Source organism: Polyodon spathula, chromosome 13 (assembly GCF_017654505.1).
Source record: "Polyodon spathula isolate WHYD16114869_AA chromosome 13, ASM1765450v1, whole genome shotgun sequence".
In the NCBI taxonomy this organism is placed as follows: Eukaryota; Metazoa; Chordata; class Actinopteri; order Acipenseriformes; family Polyodontidae; genus Polyodon; species Polyodon spathula.
The window spans coordinates 5,694,311-5,711,198 of NC_054546.1; the positions used below are offsets into that span (position 1 = coordinate 5,694,311).

Below are 16,888 nucleotides of genomic sequence, written 5' to 3' on the forward strand. Positions count from 1 at the left end.
CATTTATTCACCTCAGGGCTGCTGCAAAACCAAAGCCGACTGGGCTAAAGAAGCTGAAATTCACCGACGTGTGAGTGAGAGAGAACCAGAACCAGGGTTGGATACCAAAGAGTCAGTAAGCAAGCTGAAACTGCCGACATCCAGGCAAGTAACCAGTGTTTGCTTATTATTGAACAGAGATTAGTTAAGATTTTAGATCCTACCAAAGTTTTCGTACTGTTCAGTGTGTTGAGTTGTTAAGTGTGTTGATAGGTAAATAAATCCTGTTCGCCTACGGGGCTTATCAACTTCAACCACCGTCACAATCTCCTGTCTGTCACTCAGCAGCGAATGCACACAAACACTGCTACTCTGTAACTAGCATTAATACCCTGTATCTTTCTGAACAAGAGATTTAGGGGATCTCCCTAATAAAAGCCGAATCTCACAACTATAATTGTGTGAATATAGTAATAGTTACAGCTGTGTATAATGGTATTTAAAACCAGACTTTTTACATATCTGTCCTCTCTCTGGTCCCACTGCAGTCAGATACGCGACAGACTACTGTAGTGTTTTCTCTTTAAAACACATTGATACACAGATAAAACTAAACAAGTTTCTGTATGACAGTCCTGTTTACATAAATCATTTTCAAAAAACATGCAAGGTAAAGTATGTAATATTTGTTCTTTGTTCTGATTAGGTTTCTTATAGTTCTTGTAAAACACCTTTCCTAACTAACTTCTTATCTGGCTCATAAAAACCAAAGAACTTCGAAGGCCACTAACAATTTTAATTTTTTTTACCCTTTTCTTTTAAATAAATGTAAAAACAAGGCAAAATAGTGCAAGAGGTAATGGTACAATTTGATTTTCCAGCTAAATCCTAGACAGTAAACACAGACTAATGTGGACAGTCTGTTTACCCCAAAATGGTTTATTGGCGTTACCAAGCGTAACCAAAATGTGGCACCAACTGGAAGATTTTTTTTATTACTATTATTAAAATTTAATTTATTATTACTATGATTTCATAAGCAGCCTCACCCCCCCCCAAAAGAACACCATCCCAACACAACCCTTTAAAAATGTTCAGTGGCAAAGGAAGGGCTTGGTTCCTCAAGCGCCCATCTTTGTGTGTCAGGATTCTGTCACAAAAGGTTTCCCACAGGGCAAATAAAAATTAAAAACAAAAAAACAGCGGAAGCGTCTCTTCTTAAAATTGTCTGTGCACGGCTTTATTTTCTGGACTTTTTTTTTTTTTTTTCTTCTAAATGCCTCCAGCTTCCCCAGTCTATTTGAATTCAGATTGTTTACTCAAGCAAATTCAGGACCTATGTTTTGCTGAGATTTCACTCCCCTAACCCTCCCCCTTGTCAGATCTGAGAGGCCTGGGAGTTCCTGGCATCACCACCTGGCCTCAGCAATGCCGGTCGGCCCTCTGCGAGCTGCGAAAATTCACTCTCAGAGGATTCTGAGGGCTCATTTGCCAGGTTCTCATATTCGCTGCTATCTTCCTCCTCCTCATCATCTTCCTTTTCCTCCTCCCCCTTCGTAAGCTGCCCCTCCACTCCGCTGTCTGGAGTCCCTTGTGAGGAGTCGGTGCTGGAGCCATCTCCGTTTCCTGAATATTTGGCAGCTCCTAGGCTTGGCGGGGCATAGCTTGATGAGCCCACTGCCTGGGGCCGCGGCAGGTAGGCAGTGCTGGTCTTCCGACTGGCTGCTGTGCTGTCCAGGGGAATGACCTCGACGTATAGAGGTGGTGTCTCTGAGGTATCTTGGTTCGCCTGGCTGTACTCTTCAGCTGCGTTACTGGGACACACTACCCGAGAGTTATAAGCAGGATCTGTGTGCTTGTGTTCTTCCGGCACTTGTCTACCTCCAACTGCTGACATTTCCTGAAGTCCTGTGTAAAGAAATGCAAACAAGAAATGCTCATCACTGAACTGTCTTGCACCAGTATTACTGGAATTGTACCAGAACTGAACAGGCATTCCAGGACCAACAATTGGCATGGGGGGGAGGGGCATAATGCATAATGCATACTTTATAGAGACTGTAAATTCATATTCAATTTTGGTCCACTGCTAAGATACGTTTTTAAACATGCCTGCCCTCTACTTGAATGTTTAAAATGTTTTTTTTTTTTTTGGCACTTTAGAGAACTGCCAGTGCTGATATTACAACATGTCTTCAGCTACCTTGGATAAAGTATTTCTTATATAGGTTGGTGTCTGTTCTATTTTTCCTCTCTAGATCCTAGTCCAGAGTTCTTCTACCCAAACTGCTTCTACAGATCAGAATACCAAATAAACAGTCTGACGATAATGCTTAGCTTTCCACTGTGGATACTTACTCCTTTCATCCTCCTTTTCACTTTTCCTGAGAGCTATTTGCTTCTTAAGTTTATTTACTTCTTCTTGAAAGGTTTCCTTCAGACGTTCACTTTGTTCCACTTCTCCACACACTGCCTGTAACACAAGTAGGGTTTAAAATGTGCTGGTAGGGTTAAGCTCAATAAATGTGTACAATATATTGCATTCAATTTATATGCCACCTGAAACTAAAATGTACTGTATAGAAATATATTACAATGCATAAATGAACACACAAACAGTATCATTATCAGTAGACATAGCATGTTAAAAACATGCCTGTTTAACTTTGTTTTGTAGCAGCTGCTCCAATACTGGTGACCCATTTCTCTATAATCCTCCTTGCAGCACTTTAAAACTGCTAAACCAACCTTACCTGGACTTTGTCTTGCAGTGCATTGTACACCTGAAAAATTGTTCTGATGTCCTTCATTACCCCGTCTTTGTCAAAGAATTCAGCCCTACAACATTAAAATTCACAATGAAGTCTTTGGAAACTGTGTAAATTACAACTATTATCCCAAAACAAACAAAAGAAGTGTGTGAGCCAGGTGGAAATTGTTGATTTGTAAAGTTTATTGAAAAACACAAACATGTTTTTAAAGTGTTTTTTTAATGTTATTTACTTTTTTTTAATTTAGTCGTTGCCAATTATTTATTATTTTTTATTTTCTCCCAATTTGAAATGGCCAATTATTATTTAGGCTCAGCTCACCGCTACCACCCCTGCGGGAGCGACAAAGACAAACGCACGCTGTCCTCCGAAGCGTGTGCCGTCAGCCGATCGCTTCTTTACACACTGCGGATTCACCATGCAGCCGCCCAGGAGCGACAGCGTAGGAGGACAAGGCAGCTCCCGGGCAGCTAGTCCCCCGGGAACATTCAGCCAATTGAGCGCTTCCTCCCTAGGAACTCGCGTCCATGCTTAGCTGTGAAATAGCCCAGACTCGAACCGTGTTATTTACTTTTTTAAAAATGTTTATATATTAATGAAGGACAGATAAAGCAGGACAAACACACATTTTAGTACAGTATTTAATCAATTTACTACCAATGCTGTTGTTCTCAGGGTTACACAATGAAAATAACACCAATAATGTAAATAGGCGTGTTACCAACTATAATAGAATAACATCTTGAACATACAATCGTAGCCATTACATTTTCTTTTAATGATACTTTATCAATGCATTTGAGAAAGGCATTAAAGAATGTTAAACCAGTAACTGCCCATTGTCTTTAGTTTCCCCATTCCAGAAGGTCAGGTCACAATTCAACATTTGTACTTGATATTGATACTATATTGTAACAGTATCGTTTTCTATAGTGGTGTGATTCGTTATACCCTATAATGTTGCTGATTGTTCTTCATCCCTTCTTTTCAGTCTACATGCAGAATAGCACTGGCTCCCTTGGAGCAGTGCTGAAATGAAAGTGAAGTTCATTTGAATTTTGACTCACCCCTGTTCCTTTATCACCTTGGCGTAGTTCCAAGATGTATTAGGTACAGATGAAACCTTATACTCCTGCTGGCTTGTATTGCCTAGATTGGGGATGGTAAGCGAGACCCTCTGATTGTACCTAGAGAAGAAAACTGAGTTAGGAGTAAACATGTTCACATACACAATGTATACCGATTCTATTGTGTCTGTGTATACCACAGTGCCACCTATTGACTCTGTTTCGTCCTATTTACATTATACATTACATAAGCTTACAACCCTGTAGTGACCTTTCACCCTCAAAGAAAGCCAACCAGACTCCAAGCGGCCAGGAATGAACTATGCCCAAGCAGCTGGTACCTGGGCAAGGCAAGAATACTGACACCAACATTCACTCAGGCAAGAAAAATGGTTGACGCTGATTGAACCTTTAATCTTCACAGGCAGGGCTCCAAGAAATAAAATGCTAATTTTACTGAGTAACAGGTCATCTGCAACTCGCCATGAGCTTTGTCATAATGATAATAATGTTACCGACAATAGCATTGTGAGATACAGAAAATCATGACACCTTGACAACACAATACATTCCCCCATAAAAGCTTTTTGGTGTGGAAAGGGTCTTGATATGGCAGTGTTAGAGTTAGGGTTCAAGTGTTAAAGAACACCCTACAAAGTGTACAGGATTGCAGTGTACCAGATCATGCTTCCTCCTGCAACAATGGTGTTTTTCTGTTTCCAAACATCATTAAGTGTCACTCAAGGTATTAGGAAAGGCTTAATTCAAAAGTTAACCTTTTGAAAAAACAGAAGAGTACAAGGATCACATTGCATTACACTATGTAACACAATTTTTGTCCCTGGGTAGTAAGTGTTATTTCCTAATTGCTTATGCCTCAAAAGTATAGAAAATGGCTATTATTCCCCACAAACTTTGCTTTTGTGACCAGGACAGTGATATTTCAAAATATCACTATTTCCAATGGGAGAACAGGCAAATGTGTGTCTTTTCGTAAGTAATACAAAAATGACTACAAAAGATTTAGAAGTGAGTAGTTTTTCGAGATTTACGATTATACTGTAAATTTTACAGTATAATCGTAAATCTCGAAAAACTACTCACTTCTAAATCTTTTGTAGTCATTTTTGTATTACTTTAGTATAAATACATGTTAATTTGGATTCATATGTTGTTTTTTTCTGACTTTATGTGAACAAAAAGACACACATTTGCCCGTTCTCCCATTGGAAATAGTGATATTTTGAAATATCACTGTCCTGGTCACAAAAGCAAAGTTTGTGGGGAATAATAGCCATTTTCTATACTTTTGAGGCATAAGCAATTAGGAAATAACACTTACTACCCAGGAACAAAAAAATAATAATAATTTGTTACACAGTGTTATCATGCAGGCAATATAGCTCATTTAAATCCCAACCCCAAACATCGCTTGTTAAGCGCGCTTGACTGTTACGTCAACACAGGAGCACCGCTGTAAAGTCACTTACTTTCTGTTTGGCCTAAACAGCACATACTCTAATGCATGTGTGGAGTTATTTGCAGTGGAGATGAAGCTGAAGAGAAGGAAGACAAGGTCAGGCACTCCAAGAATGTGGGTCAGCTGTTTGTGAATAATCTGCTCCCTGAAAGACATCTGCTGTTGTGTGTTTCTGCGAAACCTATACCAGCCAATAACATTCTGTAGGGATACAAACACAGAGGCAATGTCACCACTACAATATAACACAAGCAAAGACCAGTCAACATACAGAATATGCTTTTGATGTATGGTATCTATGTAAACTATATATTTTGGTGGGCTTTTTTGTGTCAGTAAACACAAAATGTGACCTTTAGGAAATGTAATCAACCTGGATTACAAATAAGGTTTGCCTTTTTAAGAAGCAATTAGAGCACAAAATGTAGTAGGCAGTATCTCTAAGAAACTGGCAGTATATATAAATCCTAAAAAGGCTGCCAGCTGAGTCAATACCTAAAAATCATTTCTATATCCTAAGCTGGAACAAACTTAGTACAAATCATAAGGCCAACAGTCTTAGCTACAATATTCTTAAAAGTTATCTTACTTTTCTTCTTTCTTTGAGAATTCTTTTGAGATTTTCCTCATTGACTTTACCTGCGTAGTCATAAAAGCTGAAAACAAAGCAGCTTTATTAGTCAACTTTTTTCGATGGTGATAATTATTACTAGACACAGACCACAAACATTGCGACAAAGCGGTAAACGCAGGTAGCTACATGTAGCTGTATAATAAAGATATTCAAAATATTAATCACAGGTTGCTAATCAACATAGCTAGCTTGTATTGCTAGTCAAGGTCAGAACCTTTACAGTCACAAAAAGCCATTTACTTACCTAAAAAGTTGTGAGCATGGCTCATGGTTATGGATTTCTGTAAAAGATTAAATTAAATAAAACACTGAGTGGCATAACAAAAAGTAATTTGTTTTTCACCCAAAAATATGCAAACCTAATTATGTATAATGCTTTGACAGAGAAATGACATAAAACCTAGTTACAATGATCTTTCTCAGCAATAACAGACTTTTTTTTTTTTTTATAACTGAATTCATTTGGATTGCTCTAGGAAACGTAATGAACTGTTATCTGGACAGCAGACTATCACGAGGGTTTGCTTTACTTGGCTTTGGAAAGGGCAAATACCTCCTGGAGTTAAGACAAGAACTCTAGATACCTAGCATTGGTTTGGCCACAGTCCTGTGGTCTGGAGAAGCAACAAATAGGCATAGACTGAGTGAGGGTGTTAGCAGTCCGTCCTTGTACTTCCGATAGCAGGCAGGCAGAAGACTATCATTATCCAAGTGGTTATCTAACACAACCAATAAAGACCACAGCAAAAACTGCATTAAAAAAGGACACAGAACACCTACCGGTAGCTAAAAAAGAAAACACGGTAATCCATTATTATCTTGAAAAAATAGGTATGTTAACCATACCGAAATTTTGCTCAATCTCTTCAATTAAATAAGTTATGTTACTCTAAGCAAAATACACAACTTAAAACAGAACTTAGGAGATCTTCTTGTAACGTCTTCCTCTAAAACAGCAACACTGTTTCTACTCTGTCATAACTCTAATGTTCCTCAGACCCTGGATAACTGAATTAACGCAGGGCAGAGACCAGTGAACGGAAGTTGTAGAACCTGATAGAAAAGCATTGGCTCTTCTTAATTATGAGCAAAAATGTGGTAGGAATGCACAAAAGGTCTGAAATGACTGCAGTTCGGACCACAGCCAGGATTTAAATTGGCCTTTAATGGCTTAACCAAGTGCATTAGTATTGAGCTTGATGGTCTGAAGAAATGTAATAAGCAGCCTGCCACTTCAGGCTTAAAAGGTAAATTATCTACGGTTTCAAACTGCACTTTCCTACCCTTTTACAGCTTCAATACCAGTTTCACAGCTTCCCTTATCATTGTTCAGTGGATCTTTTTTTGTAAAGGTACAGCATTATCTGCTCTGCTACCCTGCTTTAATGAAACCGACAGATGAATGACACTTCCTTTGAAAAGGAAATAAAGTTAAACTTAATAAGTGATGAGAGTACCAAAGCAGTTTAAGGGTAGGGAAATTAGTTTTGGCCATCCATATTAATACAGTCATGACATGGTTTTCCTTAAAGGTACAGTGCTTTAAGTATCAAAGCAGTACATAAAGAGACAGGATACAAACATTGCTCAGAAAATTGCAAATATATTAAAAAAGACAATTTACATTTACATAATTTTATATGCACAGTCTAATCTGATTCAAGCTACCTGCTTGAGCAATCAAAATTCTGCATATAATCCAGTTTGGAGTTGGAATTGGGTGGTTTTGAGGGATTAGTTCATCTAAACTTGATTGAGTTTTGTAAACTCTACATTTATTATGATTCAAAACTATTCATTACAAAATGATTGATTCCTTGTGCATGTGAATGTAGTAATGTAATTTACCATGTTTATATTTTGTGGAAACATATCTCAGAGGTTAGTCTTTCAACAGAACACAGGAAATAATGCTCTTTCATAAAAAATGTAGCTTCCCACTTTTTTTCTCAACGGTGAACTGATAGAAGGTGCTGCACTGACATCAATGTGGACTGACAGCATGAGTAGAGTCAATTTACCTCCAGGGCATGAGAAAGGATTATGCCTGTGCTGACCATGAAAATCAATGGAAAGGTATTAATAATTAATATGCTACAAGGGCATTTTCAAAGACCTTTTATTTACATACCGGTTCCTGACACTGAATATGGAGAGAAACTGTACTTAAGTATACAGAGGTGCATTGCTACTTTGCTTCTTTGTTTGTAGTTAATTTTAAACCTGCCTCTAATAATCCCACCTCTGAGAATAACACTTGTTATTATTCTGTGCACTGCAAGCTACAATATTCAGGGTAGTAATCAATGCCACTTTGAAATAGTGCTGTTTGGAAAACACTCCTAACCGTTTTGAAATTTACATTAGTCAAGGTGTTTTTGTGTCCCTGTGAAAAATGCTGTTTCTGAATGTATGTTTCTAGTATTTTCTTTGGATTCTATCACTAGAAATCTTTCTCCTGTAATAGTCCTTCAATGCAAGTAGGGGATATTTCATGCAACACGTTGTGGAAGGTGAGACAGAGGCAGTATCTATGATTTGGAACAGATGCAAGTTTATTAAATATCTTCAAAAAATTACCGTATTTCAGTTTAAAGTGAAACATTAAAGACAATATTGGGTAATGAAGAGGAGGTAAAAATGTTTTAGCGTGTTGGGATTTACCCAGAAGAACACCACATAAGTTCTCATTTTTTAAACTCGCAGTTCAATACGGACAAGTCCAAACTCAGTGCTCCTAAAACGCTAGGCTTGGGGTGATAATAGATGGCATTTGTATTCCCGATAAGGATGTAAGCCTGCACTCTTCTGGCTCACAGTGAAGTTTGACAGTCTTAATAACAAACACAAGGTCAACATTTAAAGTCTCACCTAAAACTTGAAGAAACTCTGTGCTGCTAATTTGTGAATCACTGATGCTGAAAGTCTCCTCTTGCCTTACTTCTCCCAAAAGAAAGCCTTCCTATAAAAATACAAACAAATCAAAATTGGAGTACATACTGTAGTGCAGTCTACATTACAGTTTAAATTAAATAATGTGCCACTCTACATTAATAATAATATTTTAAATACAGTAAAAGTAACAAGAATGAACCCAACAAATGTAAAACTTGTGAAAATGTACTTTAATATAAGCCAATATAATGTACTTATCATAAAAGGCACTGGACCTACATGGAAATAAATTCATATCTTTTTGCACACATCCCGTGACTTTTTTTACTGCCTCATAGGAGAACTGCATATTTTATGAATTACATGGCGACCCACCCAGTATCCACAAGTAACTCCCTTCTTACACTCTTTCTTGGCTTGGGTAACTAAATCATTTTTTGCTGACACAAACGTTGAACATTAAAACTGAACAGCCTGCCTTAATACGTTTCAGCACCTGGCTTATTTATTACAATTCGTACATTTCCCAAATCCAGTAAATAAGACATCTCATAAACAATGTTTGTTAAAAAATAACGTTGCAAAAGACTGTGTTTGAGTCGTAAACAGGTACGCTATAGCCTATATTTAATCAATATTGTGCCATTGTTTGAGTTTTAAAGACAGTTCAGAAATGTGTTATTGGAGTGCATCGTTTTGTGCTTGAATCCCTGTGTCAGGCGCCAAGATTTCAAGAGACTGGTAGAGACAAAGACAGCATTTAATTTCTTTATGAACATTAGCAAGTAATTTGGTCTGATAAATAAAGACAACAGAGATATGAGAAAGTACAAAGGCAACATTTCTGAGTAATAATAAATCAACGTTAACTATTTCACAACTAAAAACAATAAAAGAAATGACTTGCAGGAAATCAAATTAAATTATTTTTATCCTTTCTGAAGATTATAGCGTTAACTTTCCACTTTCTTCAAAACACGGACAGTATGTGAAACTGATTAAATATTGATGATACAGAAATATATATATATATAATATTGTACCATTTACTTTTGATTTCAGATGACATAACAAAACGTGGGTAGGAGCACAGAAAAAAAAAAAAAAAAAAAAAAAAAACTTTAAACGGTGTACTCAACAAACAACATCATGCAAAAACGCAATTTTATCTGTGGCAGTATAATATTTTGTGAAGGCTTTGCGTACACTGTATAATCCACACCCATGTAAATTAAACCGGTAAAATAAAAGCACTGCAAACGACTTCAAACTATTCTATTAATAAAACATGTATTCTTAAAAACAAAAAGTGAACAAGGGATACGTGATTTATAATGATCAATTTGTTTTCAAACTGTTAGCACTGATTCGAGTAAACTGGTTTCACAGAATAATTTATACTATTACATTTTGACAGTTCTGTCTTGCTGCTCGTCAGCCACCGACTTCACAAACTATTTATAAACCGACTCAAATTCTCTCTGTCAAACCAAACGTAACACGAATAAAGTCCCCAGCCCGTTTTATTAACAACCCGATATCTCTTAGCTCTGAAGATCAAGAAGAAGCTCTACCGAGACACTAGCAGTAGGTGCATCAGGAAGATGTCACTGTGTCTGAGAAGAAACTTGGACCGTAGCCCTCTGAACAGTGGCATATTAAAACAAGCTCAACACCAGGATTGCCACGGCTCAATCAATTCGCGTCTGTACTGTTTACGACAAGTGTCTGAGTACATACGTGGTCGGAGTTGCTGTTGGCACTGTGATAACACAGAGAACTGAAAGTATAGCCCGAAATAGAAGCCGCCATGATGGAAACACCCCCACCTATCCCACAACCCAATGCGGTCACAGGGACTCATCTTCCTCGCGGAGTCACTAACATCCGGGAGCGCAACTAAAGGTGTCGTGAATTGTAGATTTGGCGTTAATAAAGTGACCCACTCTCAAAAATGTTTTTAAAAAAAATTCCCCCGTAAGTATCGCATGAGGGATAACTAGATCGAATTTTGCAACTCGACAATCCATTAAAGCGATTTTAAAAGACCTCCAGATTGTTGCCCCACCAAAACAGGTGACTTTCATTTCTCCAGGACTGAACTTTTGCAAACTTTCTGTCTGTCCAGGTGATGTACGAAGTGGGAGATGGGATATATAATAGTTGTAGAATAGATAGGCAAGTCTGCCTTTCTCCTCAGCCCATGCATATATATTCCACTATTAGGGTTGCCACCTGTTCTGGTTATGCCTGGATTGTTCTCTTTTTGAGGCAGCTGTCCTGGGAAATTTGTAAGACTTCCCGGTACACTATGTCATCAAAGTATATGATTTTTTTTACGCATTTATCGTATTGTCTTTTCATTCATAATTTTTTTTTTAGGTTTTCAATCTATGATCAAACAAACGCTACACCTGTATCAGCCGACGTATTCAAAATTACAGGTGAAGGCTACCAATGACTAACCACCCGAGCAATCATCATCAACTTTTTAGGGGTTGTTGGCGCATGCCATCTAAATGGAGATGAGCGCCCTCTACCTTTATATGTGTACATTTATTTCTCCCCTTATATTTTCTCATATTTGCCTATACCGTACTTTTTGTAGTTGATTATCCATTTATCTTTCTCCACTTGTTTTTCTCTTCTTTCTACCTTCAAAATATAATTTACTGTTGTTACTTAATTTTCTATTTCCCTTAATTTTCTGTATAATGTTTCTATGCTGAATATATGTTCCACTGCTTCTTCACCACAACATCACCCATTCTCATGGCTCACAGTCCTGTATGAACGATGATTTAATGCTGTATGTCCTAACCTTATTCTATTAATATTAGTTTCTTCCTCCCGGTTTGTGTTTCTCTGCTTTGAGTGATTTTTTTTTTTCTTTAATAATACCAATCTTCCCTTTCCTCTGTGTTCCCATTGTTCTTGCCATACATACATTGTATTTTCTTTAGCCACGGCATTCACCTCTGCAGGACTCAAAGGTATTATTATATCAATTTGTTAATTTAGAGTTGCTTTTATCTTCTTCAAAATCCACAATTTCATTTCCTAAAATACCCGAGTGACCTGGAATCCTGGCTGTCAGAATATTTTTTTAAACATTTTTATAGCTAATTTCTTTAGAATTTCATATATAATATTTATCATATCTCCTATTTCTGATTCTAATGCCTGTATCGAGCTTAGATAATCTATAAAAATCACATTATTTTCTTTATATTCGTTTTATCTATGGCCAGTATTGCAATCAACTCTGCAGTAAATACTGATAAATAATGTAATACTATTCCACTTATACATATTTCAAATGTGTGTGTATATAGTAAACACTGTTTTCCCAGATGTAGAGTCTTTTGATCCATCTTGTATATCTGCAACATCTCTTCCTATTTTTATTTCCTTTCTTGCTAATTATTGTAGTTAACAGTTTACATATTTTTGGTTTCTTAAACATCCATTGTAACATATATATTTCCCATTCTTTTTATTTCTTCAATCTTAATCTCTTTTGCCCAATTGGTCATATAGAATGCAAATCGTGCAATCATCACTTAGAAATATGGAACTTAAACAGTGTAATGATTGTGTGTAACCTCGCTACTAATTGGTTGACGCTGATCCTTGATTCAATATATCGACCCTTATATTCCAAACGGATAAACACGACATCCCCACCAGTCTCAAAAAGGCATTTTCTGACTGCTTTTGGTTTGCACAAGTACTTCCTGTGTGGATATTAAACTCTTCCTCTAGCACTGTGGATGCTGCCGGTGGGTCTTGGCTCAGTGAACGCAGAGCAAAGCAGGGGAAGGTGTTACGCGCTAATTAAGTCTGAACTCCCGCGGCTGCAACACAGGCAAGCGTTTAAGAGCATCAGACGACAAGAACGCCCGCGTTGTGTGGATTTTAACATTTCAATTAATGTCTTGTTCTTTCGGGAAGAATTTTAGATAGAATTGGTTCTGCTTACTGTCGTGGTCAATCAGTTATCTAATTTAATTATAAGGTTTTGATCCTCTTTTGTATGCTGCTGTTTAGACGGGTTCCTGGAATTTGCATACGAATTGGGTTTGATAAACACCAGCTGTCATCAGCAGCGTGGAAAAAGAAAGGAAAGACAAATCAATGTGTGCAGTACAGGATTGTATTGATTGAAATTGGACTTGGAAGGCTGCTTGTGTTTTTAATACACTGTATTTGGAGCAGTGGCGGCAATCTGAAGACGTGAATGGGGGTCTTCGCTAGTTTAAATCTTGCACATGAATGGATGGGTGGATGTCATTGTGTTTTGGATGTAGAATGTTGCCTCTTTTTTTGCAGTTGGGATGAAGCCTACACAAGAAAACCACAGACTTTCAAAGACATTGGGGGTGTTGGGGAGATCTGGTAATCACCATTTTAATACTTGATGAAGAATCATGTTGCTGAACACAAAGTGACAGATTGTTAGTGCAGGATTCTGATCTTTAATCAGCCTTAACAGCCTTGAAATGTCTTCATATTTGACGTTGAAGTATTCCCCAATACTCTATACAAGAACCAGAAACACAGAAAAGGAGCTCCATTGATATAGGTGCTAGTGACACATTTGTCTTTCAGGTTTGGCGTGGAAAGTATGGCTCCAGTTGTTCAATCGCTAGAGAAGGAAAATATTCCATGAGGTGCATCTGTGCTTTATTGAAACAGGGAATGGGATGTTTCTAGTGGAACTGGTAAATATATTTATAAATAATAATAATGATGTTACCTTAGACATTTCTCTATATTAATAGTACCAGTACTATTTCATTTCATGTTTCAAAATGTTTGCATTATTGTTTAATTTCATACAATGACTGATTCTTAATTAAGATTAAAATATAACCTAGTACAACATTGTATTTTAAAGCAAATTCAGAAGAAAAACAGAATGTTGGTGGACACTTGAGTGCATAAGTTAATGGATGCTCATATTGAAAGTCAAGTGAGCACAAACACTGTTTTTTTCCTTCTGATTATCCTCTTGTTCAGCCTGATTACACTGTAGAAGCAGCCAAGATTCTAAAATGAATAATACAGTTATGGTGTGTTTCATTAGTTTGTTAAATTGAGAGGCTTGTATCCAATTAGTGTTTATTATTTTTTTTGCTTGTTTAAGGCAAAATGGTGGGTTTACCAACTGCCTGGAATCAATTACTCCCCTGCTTCTGTTGAGCTGGCAAAAATATGGCAAAGGAGTAACTGACTCTCATCAGTTTCCATGTAACATTGACATACGATGTATTGGATATTGATATTTAATGCATTTACGATTGTGTTATTTATTTCCCAAAATAGTTGTGTTTTCCTGTCTTGAATGCAAAATATTGCTACTTTAACAAGCATGTTAATGATATTCACGCCCTGCCACGGAAATTAGAACCGTCATAACGTCAAATCACTATGACCTACATCCACTGTATGCACATGTAAACGTAGTTACTGCGGTATATAAAGATATATATATATATATATATATATATATATATATATATATATATATATATATATATATACATATACGTGGTAAATAAATTTTAAAATTTAAAAAGGCTTTCCGTAGACGAAGAAAGTTTTGGCGAAAACGTACTGGATTTATTATTGAAATAACTTGATGTAGTTGACAGCAACTTTGAAGGAGATTATTTTAGAAGTGAACGTGTTTTAGGGCCTACTTATTAACTTTTTAAATGTTGTTTTTATTATTATTATTATTATTATTACTATTATTATTATTGATGAAAAGCCGGAGGTGTTTAGTATTGTTGGCCAAAGCTTTGTTTTCTTTACTTCCAGTCTGTTCCCATTTTTTCATTTCCTCTACTCTTCCGACCCAGACTAGAGAACGGATTATTCACAAGCTGCTCTAGACAGTGCTTTTAGTGGCGAAGGACAGTGTCCAGATTTGACCACTAATATTGGGTTTGAAAAGAGTGCTAAAGTGACAGGGTGCCAGATGTGCTCGTGGTTATCCTGGCAAAATAGTTTTCTTACCTGGTGCACAAATTTTACCAGGTTTATTACCGCTCTGTGTATTTAAAAATAAACAAATGCATATAAATAAATCATTTAATCCCATGGTCTAGTTCAATATGCTAATATTTTCTGTTGAGTTCAAAACAGGATTAATTGTGTTGCTGTGGGGTAAATATTGACCGTGGTCAAGCTGAAATCTTGTTCGGGTCAGGCAATACGAGTCCCACTTGTGGAGACTAATAATAATAATAATGTATTTTTATTTATGTATGGTGGGGAGTGAGGAGGTGCTTGTTTGTAAGTGTGCAGGATTTGGTTGTTTGTGTTTCACTCATCCTGTAAAGTTCTTGCTGTACCCCTGTTTGCAGTTTTGTCTTTCAGCCCACGTGTTTGATAATTCATCTGCTTCCTGGTAGCTCGCTCAATGTATTTCACTTTGTGTGTTTTCTTCTTTTCAGGATTTGAGATTCAGCAGGAGCTGCCAAAGCCTAGCTTCCAGTTTGCAGAGAGAGAACCGGGAATAGTGTGACAGCGCTGGTTTTAAAAAGGAAGAACTAAACACTTTTATTAAATACAGGACTGAACCACAAATAGCTTTTTTGGGAAGGGGTCTGCCTTGTTGTTGCCAAATAAACTTTTGAAAGGACTTGTAAAAAGGTCCTAGGAATTTTCGGCAGCATTTTCAAAGAAGGACTCGATTACATGGATTTTTGTTATTTGTACAAGACAGAATTTATACAGAACTTTAAGTTTATGCAACATTAGGAAATCATTTAAATGTGCTTTTTTATATAAAGAAAAACTTGCATAAACATATGGAGACATTTTCACAGCCATTACTGTGACTATATTTAGAAGGGCAGCTAACTTGACTTCTGTATCCGCATTGGTTTCTGTCTGTTATAAATGCTGAGCCTGCAACCAACTCTTAAAGTTTTACTTCAGGAATTTGCTTTCATTTTCCCAGCTGATTTTGCTCAGTTTTTATTATAGGCATCCTCCAAAGATATTTTTACCAGCATTATTGTTAGTAAAGCTGCTTCTGTCAGTTTGAGAGCATAAATGTTACAAATGTGTAGCTTTCACAGTTAAGGTTGTCTTTTTGAAACAGTGTGAAGGTTGAACCATTGAGATCAGAAACAGAACAGCAGGTGGGGGTATTCTGTAACATGTTAGGTGGTGTAGCACTAATACTTTACAGCACCTGATCTCTGACAGGCTCCAGGGCATGACACATTTTGTTTTATTCTATTCCCATATGTAGAGCTGCAGTTGTGGTTATAGCGGGAAAGAATGTTCTTGTAGTGCAGGGTTGCTGGAATGCTGGGGTGCATAGTGTATGTCACACTTATATTTGTATGAATGTATGAATGCTGGTCACTGTGATCTACTTTTTATTAATGCTAGTAGTTCAGATTTTAAATTGCCAGCAGTGGAGGTGGATATACAGGTGTGTGCAACTGCTTTGTATGAATTGAATGATTCTGTAAACAAAACTAACGATGTCTAGTGTTTTTGATAGAATTAGGATTTGAGTCCTGCTTGTCCACAGAGCAGGTATAGCACAAGAAGCTGTAGTTCTGGTTTTCCCAAATTCGCACCAAAGTGCTGGAAATGATCCTGCTAGGGCTACCAGCTAGGCAATGACTGTTTTATTGTCACGTTGTGCCTGAGATAACAATAGTCAATTTTAACATTAATGCAGTTCCTTTTCCTTTCAATATGTCTCTTTGTAAATCTAATGGGGATAATGTTTAGAAAAGAAATAAACATGTTTTTAAGAGTCACCTTTGATATGAACACTTCTTTCATGATTATGAAAATGTCAAGGTATTTTACTCTTTGCACTTCAAATTTTTTATTACAAAATTTCTGGTTAAGGATTATTGTAGGAGGCTGCTGCTTAAAGCAATGCTTTGAAACCATGTTTTTCAGTAACTAATTTAGAACTGATTTACATAATAATATTTATGTTTATTTAATGCCTTTCATAGTGGACCACCATCGCACAACATTTTACAAGATATGAGACTCGGGTGTGTGAACTATGCCTCAG

At 36.9% G+C, this 16,888-nt stretch overlaps 1 protein-coding gene and 1 long non-coding RNA gene across 2 annotated transcripts; one reads left to right on the forward strand and one right to left on the reverse strand.

The window, feature by feature from the left end:
• Positions 1 to 1,249: 1,249 nt before the first annotated feature.
• Positions 1,250 to 10,871, reverse strand: LOC121326063 (BRISC complex subunit Abraxas 2-like). The gene is made up of 9 exons (XM_041269213.1): positions 10,567 to 10,871; positions 8,803 to 8,893; positions 6,176 to 6,212; positions 5,887 to 5,953; positions 5,308 to 5,498; positions 3,818 to 3,937; positions 2,733 to 2,817; positions 2,338 to 2,452; positions 1,250 to 1,887 (listed from the first exon to the last, which is right to left on the reverse strand). The coding sequence occupies exons 1-9, from the start codon at positions 10,636 to 10,638 to the stop codon at positions 1,358 to 1,360; spliced, it is 1,308 nt and encodes a 435-aa protein (XP_041125147.1). The 5' UTR covers positions 10,639 to 10,871; the 3' UTR covers positions 1,250 to 1,357.
• A 1,455-nt stretch (positions 10,872 to 12,326) lies between these two features.
• Positions 12,327 to 16,604, forward strand: LOC121326194. The gene is made up of 3 exons (XR_005951434.1): positions 12,327 to 13,224; positions 13,438 to 13,550; positions 15,291 to 16,604. It is a non-coding gene; the product is annotated as an uncharacterized LOC121326194 (long non-coding RNA).
• Positions 16,605 to 16,888: the final 284 nt, after the last annotated feature.